General features: G+C 41.6%; 1 protein-coding gene across 27 annotated transcripts in view; it reads right to left on the bottom strand.

Moving 5' to 3' along the window:
- The window catches only part of MAP2 (microtubule associated protein 2), a 242,021-nt gene that overhangs the window by 38,406 nt on the left and 188,873 nt on the right, over nt 1–14,742 (bottom strand). For 16 of the 27 annotated variants that reach the window (XM_074829675.1, XM_074829674.1, XM_074829688.1 and 13 more), the window contains 3 exons: nt 12,984–13,097; nt 10,467–10,544; nt 714–971 (listed from right to left, as the gene is read on the bottom strand). In XM_074829675.1, the coding sequence (XP_074685776.1) occupies nt 714–971; nt 10,467–10,544; nt 12,984–13,097 (450 nt within the window). Of the gene's footprint in view, nt 1–713; nt 972–10,273; nt 10,391–10,466; nt 10,545–12,983; nt 13,098–14,742 lie in introns of those variants that run through there. The other 11 variants (XM_074829691.1, XM_074829701.1, XM_074829702.1 and 8 more) reach the window with 5 other exon arrangements.

Raw genomic sequence — 14,742 nt, 5'->3', positions numbered from 1 at the left:
CAGAACTTCACCCTATATACCCAATCCTAAACTTCACTATGAAGACAAACATCTCAGTGGAAGTGATGGAGGTTTTGCCTGAGAAGGGCACTCCAGCAGGGTTAAACATTTGTAATAGGGTAAGACACAAAAAATCAGAGTTCTGGCAATGACTGAGGAGAGGAGAGGTGGACTGCAATGAATGGTAAGGATGTGACATAAGAAGCGATAGCTTTAGGGAAGCTAAACCAGAATGCACTGAAGCACACAACACAAAAAAACCAAACAAAAAACCTGCACACTGCAAATGAAAACGTTTCTACAGTTTAAGCCTCTTTATGTCACAGTCAAAGTCAATAAATCTACTTTTTGAAAGAAAAGCAGATGAATCTCTGCACCAAAAAGAAAAAAATATACATAGATTAGCAATGTGACTGGCAAACACATCTGAGATGGGGGAAAAAGGCTTACGCAGAGGGATTGGCTTAGCTGCAAAGCATATTTTATCATGGCAAAGTAAAAAATCAGGAATCAGCCGCAGTGGTGGGAAACCATGTTGTCATACAGCACCTATGCAATCATATTATCTGCTACACACTCTTCAAGCATAATAACAAGAGCAGTCATACTAATAAATGGGAAGAACAGGGAATGAAGCAGCCTTGGAAAGCACTGGAGAAAGCTGGAGAAGGATTCGCCTGCAGCAAACACATGCAAACCTAAGCAGGACACACCTTCCTCAGCCGAGGAAGGGGATGTGTCTTTCAGGGGTGTTTCCGCCACAACGGTTACACTCTCCCTGCTGGATGCCACACTTGGCACTTTGTCTTCATGACACACTTTGGCCTCCAAACCAGAGTCCGACTGACCCTCACAGAGGCCCTTTGCCTGGTCCGAAGGCTCAATGGGCCCCTGCTCTTTCCCCAGTTGCTTCCCAGGAAGAGCAGCAGGTTTCGCTTCCACAGCCATCAGACTCTCTAGAGGTTCTTCTTCTTGGGGATGGAAAAAGGAGGCGACATCAACACCAACAGTAAACACCAAGCACACAGCTCAACAGGACTGCTTTTACATAACACTTTCAGCTCTGAACATTTTGCATTTAAGTGTGTCAAAGGACTGCTAGTATCCAGCCCATTTTAGCCACTGTGGAACCGAATTTTCCTTAGGGGAAAAAAAAACAAACCACAAAACCTGTCTCCCTCAGAGAAACATGTTTATGCTGTAAGATGAGAGCTGAAAGTGCTTTATGGGTATACCTCTCCCAAAGATGACTGTGGGTCAAATATTCATTGCAAATGAAGATGGTATTGAATGATGGATGCCTCTGACAACACCAATGCATCAATGAGCTCAAAGTACACACGTTTTTCTGATAAATGTGTGGTTTAATCCAGTACAGGACATTTAACTGAGGTGGAGGAAGGTATGAGGCATTAATTTCTTTCTGCAGACCTTGGCAATACTGACTGCAAAATGCCAGCAAGTCAATCTATCACATGAATCTTGGATTTAGCAAAATATGGAGCCACTTCCATAGTCATTTTAATAAGCCTTGTGTATGACTGATAACTAATGGTTTCACAAGAATTCAGCCAAGATTCCTACACTGAGCAGGTTTATAAAGAATTTCTCCTTTAGGCTGCCTGACATCTGAACTCTGTACATGAAAAATCACAGTTTTAACACAAAGACTCTTCATTTTCTTTTCTGTTTCCCCAATAGCCCCCAGGCTCCTCATCACCAATTAAGTCAAAGAAACCAATGAGTGCAATACAACTATTTGTTCACCTGAATTTGTAAAACACATCACTCGGCCTATGGTCTGTTTGGATCAGTATAGTAGTATCAAGAGCAGTCTTTACTCATGCCATGGCAGAAGAATGATTAGAAAAGCCTCTATTTTGGACTGTACTCCTGCCATTGCTACTCAGACAGAATACTACTGTGCTCTATTAGTATCCCCTCTGATAAGATGTCAGGATTAAGCGTGAAACCTTTGATTCAGCAACATACTTAAGCAGCTGACCAACAGCCATGCTGCAGTCAACCTGATGACCTCCCTGGGTTTAAAGTATGTCTCATGATTAAAGACTTTGCTGAATCAGACTTAGAACAAAGTGGTTTTGAATCTGAAAGTGGCTGTATCCAGCCTCTTGGTATCAAAATAAACCCTCTTTACAAGGGCTTAATTTTTCTCCTGAGATTGGTCCGGTGAAAACCAGACAGCCAACCATCCCCTTCAGTTATGGCCTTTAAAAACTGATTTAGGAACACAAACACTATTTGAGGCTGAGAAAATATCACTATGTAAAGTACAACACATTATTAACAACATATTAACGGTTGGGCTTGATCTTGAAGGACTTTTCCAACCTAAACGATTCTATGATTCTATATAAAAATGTAATTAAGGTTAGATACTGTATCTTAAATGAATATAAGCCAGAAGATTCAGAATCGGAACTGGACCGATAGCCTGAGTGTTCCAGGGATATTTACACATGGGCAGACTGTAAAAGCAGCCTGGCAGAACAGCAGGTATCCAGCTACAAGAGGCCTTGACTTGAATAACTTGCTTTACTTTTCTTTTTCTGATTTTATGTAGTTTTGTATGTGCATCTCTTTAAATTAAAGAAAAATCAAATAAGGAAAGCCTCTCATCCTCTCATTTTACTCTGAGCAGTTTCAGGTATACACCTCCATTTCCTAAGACACTTCACACAATGTCACATGATTAAAACTAATTACTCACCAAAGTAGAAAGTTAAGGGAGGAATCCTACAGACTCCCTTTGGGCAGCAGACTTTTATGCCAGACAGACTGCTAGCTTACAGGCAGCAAGTGAGGAGGGCTGTTCCATAATGCCTGTCTTTTCACTGATGATCCAGCTTATCTCCCTTTTTTTTGTTTCCCCCTTACAGATGTTCTGAGATCTTACACTTTCACCAGAGGTAGATGTATATGACTGAAATGGAAGCTGCCCGTGAATTAACCAGTTCAGGAGTGCTCTAAGTACAGGTACAGGAACCCAGCTCTAGAAAGACTCCTCCTATGATATTCTCTCTCCCCTAGGCAGACATGCTGACATTAACAATCTTCAATTATTAGCATTGATCTCTTTCTGGTGCTGTTGCAGTATTAGGCTATATTATCCTGTCAATTCTGAACAACTCTGGTTTCCTTGAAATGACCCAGTGAGCAATTTCAGGTATACACCTCCATCTTCCTGAGACAGAAAGGTTTAGAGGATTCATTACTGGTTTTAAGTTCAGCTCCTGTGTCCCAAGACTGAGGTAGTCAAATGCTGTGAGATGAAATGTGATCTATTTTGCCTTGGAGAAGAAGTCAGCATTCCTGTTAGTCACTGAAATTGATTCTCCTTTGATTCCTCGAAAGCCATTTCACTTTTACATAACCCCCACTGATAAAATAATACTTACTGATGTGCTCAGGCCATAGAAAAAGGGGGTACAGAAACACAGAACAGTAAACTTTGGAGTTTCTTCTCCTTGTTTGCAGTCACCTGACACAATGTTTAACTGGGTGTATCCACAACACAACTGAAGATCAAACATGACCCAACACTGCCTGAAATCACCTGTGTATACTGGGGTAAAATTGATTTCCTTTGCCTACTGAAGAATTAAAGACTTAGACTGCTATTGTTGGTATAGACATGGGTTTTTTCCCCATCGTGTTAACAACTGACAGACCTCCAGTAACAGTCTTTTGGCCTATTTTGCACACTGTTCTTGGCAGTAATTCTCTGGCACAAAGAACGAATTAGCTTACACTTCTTTTAACTAGCTGCTCCTTTTACTTGTGCTATAAGCCAGGTCAGCAGACCAAGAGCCCTGATTTAAGCAGGGACCATGGTTTCACTGACCCCAAAGTTGCATTCACTGCTCACGCTGCAGCTTCACTTTGAGATGGAGAGACTCTGGAGGGGCGTCACTTCCATGTGGGGAGAAAAGAGAACTAGGTTTCCCTCCCTAGAGAGCAGCAATCCCAGGCACATATATAATGGAATGGATGGCAGGTGGGAAGAGGGGAAGAGGAACAAAATGGGACCATGCTCAGTTCACCTTCATCATGGCCCAACAAGACCTCTGTGCTCTTCACTGTGGCACTGGGACGTGTACTAGAGCCAGTCCACTCTGAGCTGAACAAAGGGTGTTCATAGTACTCCTCATCCGAATTGTAGGGCTCATCATCGGGCACAGACACTGAAATGGAGGGGGCCAGGTGTTTGCGCCACTCCCTGCTGGCAGCAGGCCCACGGCCGGGGCAGTGGTGTGGCGGTCCCACCTTATCCTCCGCCCCTTCATCTACAAATAGACACACACAGACAAAAGCTGCAGGACAGACAGACAGACAAAGAAAAGACAAGACAGGATGGATGCATGCACTAGCAACACTAGCCACTGTATCGTACTGCAGAGCGGATGAAATCAGCCAGGGTACAGGTTAATGCAGGATGGAGGAATGAGGCAGCTCTGCATTTTAACACATGGGCCACATATGTGGCGTTTCCTACAGTGTTTGTGAACATCGGAAACCAGCCCTCGGAATAACTGAATTTCAAAACTACATCCCCACTATTGTACACAAACCACATTTCACAAATTGCACTGATACTCATATGTATTATACAGCTGACTGACTGTATTAAAAACCTCTGAAGCATCCCAGCACAGTTGTATCCCTCATAGTCATCTGGTAAAGTACTAGAAAGTGTAAATTTTGAAAACTCCTTTAATCGAAAAGCAAACCAGCTTACACTTTGGTCAATGGTGGTTTATTTCTCATTGTATCTGTTTCAAAATTCCCCACTTTCTTCTTTTCCCTATAAATAAGTAACATTTAAACAACCAACTGCTTTTCCCTATAAATAAGTAACATTTAAAGTACCAAAAAAACCCTTACCAAATAGCTAGCTACCTTTTTTCTTGATAAAGGCCACATAAAGCTGCTCACAGCAATCTCCGTTGGTCCTATATTTTATGCTGTTGTGTCATGCTTCTGTGGGTGAAGTAGCTCCCACCTCGGTGTTTGCCAGTGCTTTGGAATGACAGCTTTATTCACCCATCACTGTAGCATCGCAGATAATCATGTAATCATCTCAGGACTACACCAGCTACTGACAGCTACAGGGAGGGGGAGCTTGGGATGGTTTTTGCAAGACAAAAAATAAAAAAATACTGCTCAATAAAAATGACTGGCCTACCATCTGATCCATACAAACCTAAAGGGGAGCCCTAAGAGCTTGTGTAGTCTAAGGTGCCCTCTCACCATGAATAAAGCTATAAAAAACTAAACATCTAGTACTAGTGAAAATATGTTTAAACCCATTCTCCGTGTATGACAACTGGCAGTTTGATGAACACTACATTCATGGGGTGCCTTTAGTAGCTGCAGCTATCCCACTGAATTTCCTACTAGCTCCAAGAACAAGTCCATGTCCAATTTCCCTGGCCTTTCTCCAGGCAATTACAACTTAAAGAGTTTCCCCAGAGCCTCCAAAACTTTCCTCTCAGATCCAAAACACTGAGTCAGAAAGCAAGGCTTTAACACAGGCACTGTAAAAGATATTAACCAGATCTCTGTTTGCGACCCAAAACCAAGATGGCTCATGAATGCTGCTGTAACATTAACCGAGTCTTGGAAAGCAATTTTTATCCAAACCAAGTCCATCTATATGAGTTCTAAGGTTCTTCCTGGCAAACAACATGAAGTTTTAAGTTTCTTTCTATAGCCCACCATGACAAGACAACATCTGTGTCTTCAAAAAAAGCACCCTTTGCTTTCTGCAGCAACATGGCAGCAACTGTCCTGCAATGTAATGACGTCTATTTCTTCCGCCTGGGAAAAGAATGCTGTAATATCAATCCATTCAGGCTCAATCACCCACAAAAAGGAAGAAAAAATATTCATCAGTGGCAATACTAGTAGCTCAAATATGTATCACAGCACTGCAAAAGAAAGATTATTCATGTTTAAGATTCCGTGACAGCCCTGAGGCTGGCCAGGACTGAAGGCATGCTATGCACATACACAAATACCACCCATGGAACTTAGTTTAAGAGAATCGATCTCACAAATCCTTTCAGGGCACAAAATGTGCCTGAACCACTGATAGTTCAGTTACTTCACTCTTGTGGTGGAATCCAAACCTCAGATTCAAGGGTTTATGCATGCTTAAAAGAGGTAGGTGTAGGAAGATAAGCTGGCAACCTGCTTCTGCCAAGCAGGAAGCTCCGCAGAGCCCTGCAATAGGAAATGCTAAACACGGGGCTGCACCTGAGCTTCCCACGTTCCCTAGTACTTAAGAGCCACAGCAAGGTTGCAGAGAAGCATCTTGATGAATTGGAGTGCAGAACCCACGGATTGCTTCTCCACAGAAGCTTCTACAAAATTCGGTGACAGATTTGAGGGGGCTCACGGTTTGTAAAAGGCTAGTTACAGGGGGTGAAGACACATCTCAGGGTGCAAGATGCCAGGAATCAGTTCCCTTCTAAACCTGAGAAGACTCAAAACTACAACTCCTGCTTCTTTGCAGGGTGCCCTCACACTAGTCCATGTATTACTGTGAAGAAGAGTGGAAAGGGATGACACACTTGCCACCTCTTCTGCTGGAACTGGGACATTGTGGAGAAAAGCACAGAAGGTCGATACGGTCAGAAGCAGAACACGAAGAGGAGGATGTGCAAAAGGGGAGGTTCTCCTTCCAGCTGTGGGCCCTTCAGAAGTAAAATGCATCAACAAGAGTGAAGATGACACCCCAGGACTTCTCTATACTGATGCAAACAAGGCTGAAAATTCCTTCTTTATAGGCTCTGAATGGATTGTAGGCAAAAAAAAAAATACAGGCCCTGACTCTGCTCCTTATAACTACAGGAACTGACAACAGTAAAAATGCTTAATACATATTATTGTGATGGTCCAAAATCATTAGGAGTGCAAAGTCTAGTATTGTTTGGGACTGCTATGTCTGTGGCTACTACAAATTTACATTGTTTATTTATCGGTTTTAATAAAGATATTTTCAAAATTACTGCAGATAATTTCATTAACAGGATAACGATGTCTTTATAGGAGGATATGCCTTTATTTCAGCAACAAGAAAAATCCATTTTTTGTTATTTTAGTCCCTCCTAATAGATCTTTTTCATCTCAAAGCATGGGAAAAATTCCCATTGTATTCTAAAGTCCAAGATTAAAATCACTTCTCACAAAGGCTAATTCTGCTTTAGCTTCCAGGTATATTTTGAAAATGCCTTTCAAGAAGTAATTTTCACTGTAAGTAGATCCATTTTTATAGGACGCTTGGTTCCTTTCAGTTTGCAAAATATTCTTATTTGGTATATAAAGCCTAATCTGAAGTGCCTATTTCAAAATGGAAGAAAGTCCATCAAAGGCATCCTTCTATCTTGTAACATTTAGACAAACTTTTACATGAAGACGTTGACCACTGTCAAAAGGCACAGAGCACAAAAGAAATGCCAAGTTGGCAAGAGACTATTGCATCAGCTTTGCATGAGCAGATACAACTGATAAAAGGATTAGACAGTGCTAGGGAAAATTTCATTTCCTGAGAAAAATTTTGTTACCATACTTGAAATAAATTAAATAATTTCAGTAAGGCAAATTATTCATCTTACCTTCTGCAGCAGTAAAAAGGGACAGGTTCATTTGAATGATTTTCTGCAGCCAAATGAAAGAAAGAAACCTACAGCCACTGACTCCTTTCTCTCATGAAATACACTTGACCCACAAACCTCTCTGTCTTTTCTACCTTTTCTTTTTTTTAATTTGCGTTTGCTGCATGGCTGGCCACATCCACCTTCGTCATGTCTACAACAGTGATTTCCTTCCTACTATGACTGAAGGAAGTCTCTTGAATTCAAAGCAATGCCACACACACTGACAAGTGCATTAGGAAAATGTTCTAAGAGGAGGGGAGAAAAGGAGGTCTGAGGAAGATACACACACCAAGTGCTCACCTTCCTTGTTCAGCAAGTGTAGAATTGGGTTAAATTCATAAATTGTATTCTACTGAGCAGAAAGACAGACAGACAATGTAAAGGTGCATGAGGATGGACAGCCAGATGGTATACACAACTGAAGGTTTAAACAAGCACAGTAAAATTGGGTCAAATACTACTGAGGCAAACTCTTCTGAATGGGAGCTTTGCCTGAATGAAGACAACAGGTCTGGCTCACTCAAGTCAGCAAAAGCTCAACATACCCACAGAAAATAAGGACCACATCTTCTAACACAGAGCAGAACATAACATTTTTTGCTACCATTAATCACATTGAATTGACAACACTGATATTTTGGTAAAAAGCAACATAATATGCCTCTGGTGAAATTTTTTTCAAGAAGTTCCTCCTGTTCATCAACCAACTCTACTGTGAGTTCCAGTTTTAGAACCGCACATAAACAAGAAGCTTCCAGCAGAGTGCATTAATGACTCAGCACATCATTTGTGTCCATACTTCCCTTACAAACCTACATTTTTAGGATTTATACAGACCATCTGATCTGAAAAATGAAGAGTTGAATCAAAATCTTGTCACAGAAAAGTCTCTTTTGATTATCATTAAAGGAAATTATTTAAATGTTTTTAAAAACTGTGGTATTGTGTAAATGATCAAAATGTTTCCCAAACACTGACCTTTCAGTCCTTGCAACCACTCCTGTGGGGTAGGTTAGTAAGTGCTATTACATTAACTCAATTCTACATGTAAGGAAAGAGAAGAACGATGTTAAGTGACTTGCTGAGTTATATGCACAGCTGGGAACAGCACAGTCCAGTAGTTCATAATAACCTCGAGTTGTATAGTGTTTTGCCACCTTCTTGTGTTAATACAACAAGCAAAATGGTTTGCATTTGCTTAGGGGGCAATCTACAACCTCCTGTCAATTAATTAATATGAGCACATTCTAAAATCCTAAATATGTGCAAATAATACTGCTGGTAGAAACAGTATGCAAAGCTAACCCTCAGCTAAGGGTAACAGAAGAACCTTGATGTTGTCCTGAACCTTTCATCGCGACATGAAAAAAAATCAAAAAGCATATGCTGAACTAGTCAAGTGAACTGTATATTCAAAACCACTGGTAAAACCCTGGTAACTATTCTAAAAGCCTTTGCTAATGCCCTACTAGCTTCCTTTTCAGTTAGTAGTTTTGATTGCCATTACCTCCGGGTAATGAGTCTAGGAACTGTGGTACTACTTTTGTAAACAGACAATGGGCAGATTTTTTTTAAAAAAGCAACAATTAATCAAATTCTTTATATAGGTTACTAACCACATCCAGTAGGTATTTCCAGTACAGTTGACTGACAAATGTTGTTAATACAGCCTGTAATTACATTATCTCAAAAATGACCACAGGTTGGAACATGCTTAATCGCAGTGTCCTGATAAACTGAGAGTCAGACTATATTAGCACATGAAATAGCAATGGTCCACTTGCAAAATTAATAGAGGCTCTGTGTTAAAATACCAATAAAGTTTGTTCAGTAGATGATAAGAAATCATTTTCATGCACTCATTTAACAAAAAGAAAGAAAAAAATGCTAAAAGAAAATCCAAGAAGGAAATTAATGGACATAAAAACGCTGTTGACATGGCAGAGTTCAACTGACAGTCCCCTGGAGATTCTGAACCCAAATCCTTCCCTCTTATCCACACGTTACGGCTCAGTTTTAACACAATGCTGTCTCCCTGTACTGATGGCCTTGATGCAGCAGTCTTCTGTTGAACAAAGCACTGATGCACATGCTTACCATTGTGACAACTTCACTGGGATTTAGGCCTCTGCTTAAAATTAAGCCAACACTTAAGTTCTTTGCTGGAGGGGATTTTAGCAGGAAGAAAATGCAGTGATCGTGAGCTACTGAAACTGAACATTAGTTGTGCAAAATAGAGTAGAAATTTGCTTTGTGAGACTAGAATTTGACTCCTGCACTCTGTGTACAGAACCCCCAGCACACGTAGGCATTAAAGCATGAATTACAGGTCAAAGACCAAGGAAATGATCCAGCTCTGAATCTCCTTGCTTTCATGCACTTAAGATTTCAAAAACAAAGCTAATGATAATTAAAAAAAGCAGCCAAACAAATTCTAAGAAAAGAAAGATGACCCATACTGAATCATAGTTTTGGTGACCACACTGGGACAGCAGACATCTTGGCTCATATTGCATATAACAGATAAACAGGTGAGCATCACCATCTTTTTTTCTTTAATATGGATGTACTTAACGTATCCTGTCAGTTACCTCTGTGCATATGTGTCTACCTCATCCATGCATTGCAGTTGGTTTGCAGATGGGGAGTTATTGCTGGGCAATGCCTTATCTTTTCACATGAAGGTGCAGAAAGTATCTCCATTTTCTGATTCCCCCATCCTTTAGATTCATGTCTCATCCCTCTGCTGACAGCTGTGCACTGCAACGTCCAGGAGACCCTTACCTTCCTCCAGAGCTCCAGTCTGCTCGGAAGCTGGCGAGGGAGGCGGGGAAGGAGGCAGGTTAGCTGACTCTTCAACTGCTAGAAACCAAACAGTGAAAATGAGATATAACAATTAATTCCAGGCAGACCGAGGCTTGATACAAGCTGCAGTCAGCCTGTTCTGCCCAGCTGAGAGAATTATTCGATGGGGACTTGTGCCTAGTGGATTTTCAGATAAGATCCTTTCTTTCCACATGGATTTTTAAAGTTATAATAACAGGATTGGGTTTTTTTTCCAGATGGTGTTAATTATTTTCAAAATTCTGGTCATAAAGTACAATACAAAAATCAAGTACAAAACCATCTTTTCAATCAGCATTGCCACTTAGAAAACGTTCAATCACCCAAGGCAACAACAATAAAGCGTCTGAGCATGAGTGATTTTATAAATTCACGCTGTCAGAAACTGGCATCCAATCTCTTCGATTTACCTTGAGTACATGAACAAAAAACATTATGCATTTTTTTTTTCCTTCTGATGAGTTCAAGGTTAATCACAGAATACATGCAAATATTGCTTGTCTAAATACAGAAGACATCTGCATAGGGTTCCTATGTCAGCCATGACATAAAAGTGATCCAGCTGAGCAAAGCACAGTGAAATCTTAGATGCACTTAGACTAGCGTTTAGATTCATTCCCAGTCACGAGACTAGATGCTGAAACCAGATGATGTTTTTTCAATTATTTCAATTCAAGTACGATGAAATCCTAAACAAACTGCTTCTGAAATTAACTCATCATAACTTCCGCAGCTGATTTCATATCAACCACTTTGAGAATTTTTTTTTCTTTAGGAAGAGATCCACTACTGGAGCTTAACCAATGTTTGGGGTTTTTTAAAAAAAGTTAAAAAATCTGTTTTAACAGATCTGTCTTATAAATGTCACCTCTCAACAGGCAGATTGCAGTTTCTGATTCAGGGCTGCTTCCCAAGCATAGAAAGGCCAGTTTCCAAGCCCCAGCAGAATTCACCAGGCTGCCTCCTATTGATTTCAGTGTAGTTTGGAAGAGACCCTTATGTGACTTGTCCTTAAGATGTGCTGTCCAGGGACAGAGTATTTATATCTTCATCACAGTGCAACTCTACCCACACATATTTAACAGTCACTGACCGCAGGAACTGTTACACCAACATTTGCTGACTGAAGACATACTTCTCACAGTACTATCTAAGTACATGGAACTGAATATCCATTTTGCCTCACCCAGGCCCCAGTAAAGCAATCTGTGCTTAAATATGTATGAAGTATTTTGCAGAATTGGGGTCTTCCATGTAAAATTGAGTCTCTGCAAAGAAGGGAAATTACCAAGCAACACATCTCCCTGTTGCAGTTCAAAATTAGTTCAATGAAGCAAAAGACCTTGGGAACCGAATTTCCAACGAAATTCTAAATTACCCGTTGACTTTCATTCATTCCTAAGCAGGGTCCACCCACTGTACCAAACAAAGCAGACCACCTATGGGGAAAATACCACAGGGCATTATTTTGATTTGATCACAATGTATGTGCAACTCAGCAGAATTTATTCTGGGGCAGGCTTGCAAGACTTGCCCTACCTCAGGATGGAGTATGGCCTTTCTCTGGCCTTTGGTGTACATGCTTTGAGCTACTGTGGAAGTCTTCTGGCAGGGAGGAAGCACTGTAGGTCAAATGGCTGTATACTTACTTTTTTAACTATATATATATTTTATATATATATATATACACACACACACAAGTATTTCAGAGACATTTCACAAAGGAGCCAGCAGGAGGATCAGGGCACAGCATGGACCAGTGGCAGCAGTACCATTCCTAATCTGGACCACTGGCATTTGCTTCTACCACATGTACCTCCCTCTCCCGCAATCTCCCCTCACCCTGCCCAGCTGCTAACCCCTCTCCCACCCTCACCCGGTGTGCCCCATTCCTCTCTGCTTCCTGTTGAGGTGCTCTCCCTCAATCTTTTTGATTAGCCAGCACCCAACCAGCAAAGCCTCACTTTTTTTTATATGCGTCTCCTCTAATCTTCACCTCTTCAGAAATCAATCTTTCTCTTTCACATTGTACCATTTGAGAACGGTCAGTGTTAGGTTAATGGTTGGACTAGATGATCTTCAAGGTCTTTTCCAACCTAGATGATTCTGTACATGTCTGAACACAAACAGGCTCCGAATGCTGCTGGGTCCCACCAAACATGACGACAAAACCACTACTACCACCTACATTCACAGTGGCACTGCCCAGGAGTCAGAAACCAGGTGGAGAACTGCTGTTAGAGCAGACAATGAACGAGACAGTCACAGAGCCATGAAGAACTGGGGCAAGAAGGATACTGCTATTATTATGTGGTTCCAGGATTTATCCAGTGGCGCTGCAGCTTACCCATGACCGTAACCTATGTGAATACACAGCTGTAACTGTTTTATGTAATAGACATACATATAACATTTGCAGACACGAGGATACTTCGAACGTTCTTTGTCTCGTTTTACCTAAAGGTAGTGGTCCAGGCTGATCTTTGTGCTGGGCTTCTTTTTCCTGTTCACCTTTCAGGACTGCTACAGCTTCAGCTGTTACTACTTGTACTATCCTTGCAGACACTTCTTCTGTGGCAACAGCAAAGTTAGAAAAAACAAAGAAATGAGAACGATGTTTTAAAATTTTAAAGATTAGCTTTAACAATCAAAAATGGAGGCTGACTTAATCCATTTTTAAAAGGTAATATTTTTTCCTGAAATATAAGCAAATCATTAAAAATAAAATAGAAGGGCCAGATATTCCAAAGACCTCAGTGGAAAATGCTGAGTATTTATAAAAACCAGGACCCCAGCCTTTACAGTAAGATGCAGGAAGCATCACTATTAAATGCTCTTTCTGTTAGGGACAATGTGCAGCAGCTGCAAAATTTTAAGATGATCATTTATTACATGTCTAGAAATTTTTTTTGCAGGTACTGTTTTGCAAACAGGAGTAGAATGGTCAGCTGAGTAATGGGATTTCTTGACATTTAATATATAGTTAGCTGTATTCTTACATGCACTTTGGATGATATTTCCTTCTCATCAGCACCCAGTTAGTATGCACTAAAGGCACTTCCCAGACAGACATCTGTGCTGATGAGGGACTTGAAAAAGAAGGGCCAAATAACATTTCTGTATGTTTAAAATGCATACTTTGTCCTCCCCACCCCTTTTAAGACTGCAACACAAAGCGTTTTTTTAAACAGTAGGTCTGAATATCACGCAGAGGGAGAGATTGCAGAGGAAACATTTGCTTGGTTGGATGGGCTGTCAGGCCCTGGTCTTGGACACAGGCTTGGCTGCCGGCCGCTCGCTCTCGCTGTGCTGGGCGCAGGGAAGGGGCACTCGCCTGGAGCTGGCTGAGGCACTGCATGTCTGACAGGTCGGGCTGCCACAGGACCCGTGCTTCGCTCCTCCCCACCGCCCTCAACCTGTGGCATGTCCGCAAAGGGCTGAGGAACCAGGTGCTCTGGTGAGGAGATGGGGGTGGTGGGACCACTCAGGGAGTAAATACTTCCAAACTGAGAAATTGTATCTACTCTCTGCTCTAGACACACTCAAAGGTGCAGTGAAATGTCACCAGGCATACAACTGCACGTGGAAGTAACCAGAGAGGTTTCCTGCCCTAAGGACAGTTCGGACACCTCTGATCTAGCAAATCAAAGACTTAAGGGTAGGTGCAGCAGAACCATCTACAAAAGAATTCAGAGAAAAAGGGTTTCATTTTCTTATCTGTGTATTAGCCCACTCTACCTTGCTCGTTAATCAACATATTCCTCACTCTCATAGCCCGGCTCAGTGGAAATAAACCCCTTTGGTCTCCAGCTATTTCTGAGAGCTGGCTGAGAGTTGTTTTAAACGCAGGGTGCCGGGACCCAACATGGAGCTGAGCCCTAGTAAAACAACAAGCTGCAGGGCCACAGGCCCACCAGCTGCATAGCCGGGCACACACCTGACAACAGAGAAAGAATTTCACTGCTGCTCCACCCTTCCCACCGAGACAGAGGTTTCTAATGGCAGACAGAAATACACCCTGCTCCTGCCAGGAGACACTCACAGAGCCCCCATTAATCACCATCCTGAGGGCAGAAATAAAAGCTCTCTGCTCACCCATTACTGCATCCTTCAGCCAAGGACCAGCTGGGAAGGGGAAGTATATTTAAATCAATGCCCTACATGTAACTTTACAGCAACCACCCTAACAAGGGACGCTGTCCATAAGATTAATAAT

Source organism: Strix aluco, chromosome 6, assembly GCF_031877795.1.
Source record: "Strix aluco isolate bStrAlu1 chromosome 6, bStrAlu1.hap1, whole genome shotgun sequence".
NCBI classification, from domain to species: Eukaryota; Metazoa; Chordata; class Aves; order Strigiformes; family Strigidae; genus Strix; species Strix aluco.
Note: the sequence above shows the minus strand (reverse complement) of the source record. Positions and strands in the feature narration are given on the sequence as shown.